The sequence below is a fragment of the Buceros rhinoceros genome, unplaced genomic scaffold (assembly GCF_000710305.1).
Source record: "Buceros rhinoceros silvestris isolate BGI_N320 unplaced genomic scaffold, ASM71030v1 scaffold32441, whole genome shotgun sequence".
NCBI lineage: Eukaryota > Metazoa > Chordata > Aves > Bucerotiformes > Bucerotidae > Buceros > Buceros rhinoceros.
Window position 1 is genome coordinate 14,831 of NW_010395366.1, and position 4,823 is coordinate 19,653.

Below are 4,823 nucleotides of genomic sequence, written 5' to 3' on the forward strand. Positions count from 1 at the left end.
ATGAGGCTGATGATCTCAAATGCCTGCTGTCTCCTGCAATAAAATTGTATGGAACCGAATATACTTAGAAACAGCGCGAGGTTGTGCCGCTGCCTCCCTCCTGCACAAACGCCTACAGGCTCCAGTGCCACGGGCCTGCTTTTAACTTCAGCAATTCCAAGGCAACTAAACACTAAGCAACCAGAGAACCAATGAGGGAGGGAGCGCGCTGGTCCCTTCCCTGCCCGGGAGAAAATAACCCTTGGGCACGAGCAGCTGGAAGGCCCGATGGAAGCCCCGCAGGTCAGGGGACAGAGCGGGGAGCGCCTGGCGTAGCCCCTGGACAGAGCGTCGGGTTTGGTTTGTGCGACTGGATGTGGTGAGGCGCAATCAGGTTCTGCCTCTGAAAATCCTTTGCAGCATTACGTCATGAATTTCCTCTTTTAGATCGTCTCTGCGTTCAGCACGGAATTCATTTAAGTTATTTAAAAACCGGCACCAAAGACGGTTTAGAATCCGCAACTTTGATTTAGACCATTTTACCTCGATGAGTTCTGAGTTAAATATATCCCTTGTTTCGCATCCTTTGGGTTGAATCATGAGATCCACGCGGGGCTGTGGCAGGGGTTTAGAACTGCGCTTCCCGGTGACCTCGGGCGGGTGGGAGGTGGCTCGTGCGCGGGATGCGGGAGAAGCCAGCGAAGCCCCGTGCGACGGCTTGACCTCGGCTCTCCTGTTGCGCCCACCTGCAGGGCCGTGGCTTAGGAAGCCCTTGTCTCAGGCTGCTGCCAAACATCCTCGAGCTCTTTGGCCGGGGAATATTGGATTGTTGTGCAAGCAGGGAGACCCGGGAGGGGTTTGGGACAGGCGAGACCAGGCAGTTTTAGCTGTGCTGAGCGTCAGCCCCAGCAGCCGCAGAGGCGAAGGCTGAGCTCTGCTGCTGTTTTGTTTTGTAACTGTAGAGCTGGAAGAGTCCCAGAGGAAGTGTCCCCCTTGCTGGTACAAATTTGCCAACACGTTCTTGATCTGGGAGTGCCACCCGTACTGGATCAAGCTGAAGGAGATAGTGAACTTAATTGTCATGGATCCTTTCGTGGACTTGGCCATCACCATCTGCATCGTGCTGAACACTTTGTTCATGGCGATGGAGCACCACCCCATGACCCCGGAGTTTGAACACGTGCTCTCCGTAGGAAATCTGGTAAGACAGCGCTGGTAACTATTCCTGAGCGATCTGCTCCTGCTGGGAAACGCTGCTCCTGAGCGCGGACTTAGGCTGGAAGAGCTGCTCTTCCAGGCTCTAGAGGACCCTGAGCAGTGTGAGCTTGTGGCGACTCAGAGATGTTTGCTAACAGGGCGTTTATCTTGTCAGGATTTGTTCCTACTTAAAAATCATCAGTTAATTCCTGCTCTGCCTGAGTAGGTCAGTGATATTTGTGCTGCACTGGAGGAGAAGAGCCTCCTGCAGACCAGCACATGGCGTTGGACAGGCCGCGCAGTGGGATTGGCATCACAAAACCTGCATTGTTTGTGTTTAGCCCGAAGATGGGGAAATGAGCAGAAGCGAGTCTGTGCCTGTTCTTTGTCTGTCTCTCCTCTCACCCCTCCAGGTTTTCACTGGAATCTTCACAGCAGAAATGTTCCTCAAGCTCATCGCCATGGATCCCTACTATTATTTCCAAGAAGGCTGGAATATCTTTGACGGATTTATTGTCTCCCTCAGTTTGATGGAGCTGAGTCTGGCAGATGTGGAAGGACTGTCTGTGCTGCGATCCTTCCGACTGGTATTCCATCTTCATCTTCCAGTTCTCTTTGACTATCTTGGAGCTACTAGAAAGCTTTTTGCATAAGAACAGGCAACCCCCCCCTCCTTTTTTTCCTGGTTTTGGGGAGGACAGAGGTGGAGTCGTGTCATTTTTTGAGCATTTCTTACTTCACAACTAGATCTGAGTAACAGCTCATTGCATCGAGGCAGCAAAGGGATCAGCTGGGAGGTGTCGTGGTGTAGATGTTCACTACGGCGGGGGGTGGACCGTGTTAGTATGCACCTCTCAGTGCATGTGGTCCTCCAGGGCAAGAGGAGAAGCTTTCAGGAAAGAGAAAAGGAGTTTTAGTGACACAGACCTTTCTAATAATTTGCTGGACTTCCCCCACGTTGCAAAGTTGACAAAGCAGGGTGGACGCTCCTTGGCAAAGGGAGATGCCCGCGTGGGGGCTAACGAAGGACAGACTAGAGAAGTTAAGCAGCCCCTGTTCCCACCGCGTTGCTCGTGGGTGCGTAAAAGACAAGCTGGTTGCTCTTTATAAAGCTCTGCCTGATTTTCCCCTTTGTTTGAGATGAAATTAAGAGTCATTTGTCTGTTTTGTTGTTTGTTTGGGTTTTTTTTGTAGCTGAGAGTCTTCAAACTGGCCAAGTCCTGGCCCACTCTGAACATGCTGATAAAAATCATCGGTAACTCAGTGGGTGCTTTGGGGAACTTGACCTTGGTGCTAGCCATCATCGTGTTCATCTTCGCTGTGGTGGGCATGCAGCTCTTCGGCAAAAGCTACAAGGAGTGTGTCTGCAAGATCAATCCGGAGTGTGAGCTACCCCGCTGGCACATGCACGATTTCTTCCACTCCTTCCTTATTGTCTTCCGTGTGTTGTGTGGGGAATGGATTGAGACCATGTGGGATTGTATGGAAGTAGCAGGACAGGCCATGTGCTTGATTGTCTTCATGATGGTCATGGTCATCGGAAATTTAGTGGTCAGTAAATGGTTACTGATGGTCTTTGTTGGTTGCCTGCCTCTGGGTGGGGTAGAACGTGGGGAGACAGCAGGACTAGGGAGTAATGATTTGTGAGCCTGTTCCAGCTCTCTTGGGGTTCTTCATGGCCTTTGACAGGAGAACAGTCCCGTTGACTTTGGCAGCACAATAGTAACGAGGTGCTTTGCTTGATTAGGGCCTTAAACAGTTGCCCGCAAATAAAGCACCGAGTGCCTTGCAATAAAACCCGCAGGGGCAGAACCCTCAGTCGAAGGGGACAGACCCACACCTTGCCTGGGGGGGTGACAGAAGCTTAACAGGAGCAAAACCTGCCTTTCCAAATGCCAGGAGAGGAAGTAATTTGGTCCGCAGGGGAGGGTCCTGAAGTGGTAAAATCAGGTTGGAAGTTTCTTCTCGACTCTGCCCACCAGCTCAGTCATGAGGCACCGCTGTGTGCAAGAATCGGCTGGTGAAACGGCACACGCTTGTGGGGGAGGTTAGAGCAGATCACGCTGCTTCCTTCTGGGCTGAAATTTCCTGAAGAAAAGGCTCTGGAGGAGAGTGGAGGCAAGAGCAAAGCAGTGTGAACAGCTGCATGGCTTCAGAGCAGCGTGGGGAGCTCCCTCCAAGAGGACTTCTCTCGCTGAGGGATTGTGACAAAACGAGTCTTGGGGACTGTCACTAGATGTGGGTCAGGAGATGGAGCTGGGAGTGACCACTCCAGATTTGGTCCCTTTCCTTTGAGCCGGAGACGGGACTAAACCAGTAACACCGAGTTTAAGTCCCTTGGGGGTGCTGCTCCAGCCCCTCTCCAACACCCGCAGTCTGAATCCTGCCAGGGGCTCTGTCAGGGACCCCTTCAGCGTTGGACCCCTGTGACCCCGCAGAGCTGGGTGCTGCCCGGGGCTCCCCTGGGCAGGGAACACGTAGCAGGAGCAGTGTTCAGTTCCTTGAGTTCCCCGAGAGGTCTGTGGGGCACCGGAGCTGGTTCTCAGTGTGGTGTTCGGAGACTGAGCTCTGCAGCCCCTGTTAACATCGGCAGGACTTGGGTCAGCCTGGGAAGTTGACCCTCCGTGTGACAGCTCTGCCAAGCGTGTCCTCTTCTCTTTCAGGTGCTGAACCTGTTCTTAGCCTTGCTGCTGAGCTCCTTCAGCGCGGACAACTTAGCCGCGACGGACGATGACGGAGAGATGAACAACCTGCAGATTTCTGTTATTCGCATCAAGAAGGGCATCGCCTGGACCAAGGCGAAAGTGCGAGAGTTCATGCAGGCTCATTTCAAGCAGAGAGAGGCAGATGAGGTCAAGCCCTTGGATGAACTGTACGACAAGAAGGTGAACTGCATCGCGAACCACACCGGGGCTGATATCAACCGAGACATCGACTTCCAGAAGAACGGCAACGGCACGACGAGTGGAATTGGGAGCAGCGTGGAGAAGTACATCATCGATGAAGATCACATGTCCTTCATCAACAACCCCAACCTCACTGTCCGGGTCCCTATTGCTGTAGGCGAATCAGATTTTGAAAACCTCAACACGGAAGATTTCAGCAGTGATACGGATCCTGACGGCAGCAAAGAGGTAGGATGAAATGCTGAAAATTCCCTCGGGTCGTTTGACCCCCCTGTGAGTGCCTGGCACCATCTGCGATAGTTCCAGCACAAAACTGCTTTTTTATATCATGGTGTTGTCTTTGCGCTCGGGACAGCAGTTTCTTGTCCTAGTTGCTCCATGGAGAGCCACGAATACTTGTAAATATAATGTGAACACTTAGTACTGGCTGTCCTGTCAACAGGAGGTGTGGGCTGGGGCGGGATCTTCATGGGGTGAAGCGAGGGAACAACTTCCATTACAGTACAGCTACAGCTGGTGAACGAATCGCCGAGTCCGCATGAAGCTGGATGTTGTTGGGAGCTAATTACAGATTGGTTTGGGTTCTGTTTTGTGTTCAAGAAACTGGACGATACCAGCTCCTCTGAGGGCAGCACCATCGATATCAAGCCTGAAGTGGAAGAAGTCCCTGTGGAGGCACCAGAGGAGTATCTGGACCCAGACGCTTGCTTCACAGAAGGTGAGCTGACCGTGAGCAGGGAA

General features: G+C 52.5%; 1 protein-coding gene across 1 annotated transcript in view; it reads left to right on the top strand.

Annotated features, from left to right (window-relative positions):
- The window catches only part of LOC104501683 (sodium channel protein type 8 subunit alpha-like), a 20,615-nt gene that overhangs the window by 14,374 nt on the left and 1,418 nt on the right, over nt 1-4,823 (top strand). Inside the window, exons 13-17 of the mRNA XM_010145533.1 lie at nt 942-1,180; nt 1,590-1,763; nt 2,371-2,727; nt 3,840-4,310; nt 4,683-4,800. Of these exons, the coding sequence (XP_010143835.1) occupies nt 942-1,180; nt 1,590-1,763; nt 2,371-2,727; nt 3,840-4,310; nt 4,683-4,800 (1,359 nt within the window). The remainder of the gene's footprint in view (nt 1-941; nt 1,181-1,589; nt 1,764-2,370; nt 2,728-3,839; nt 4,311-4,682; nt 4,801-4,823) is intronic.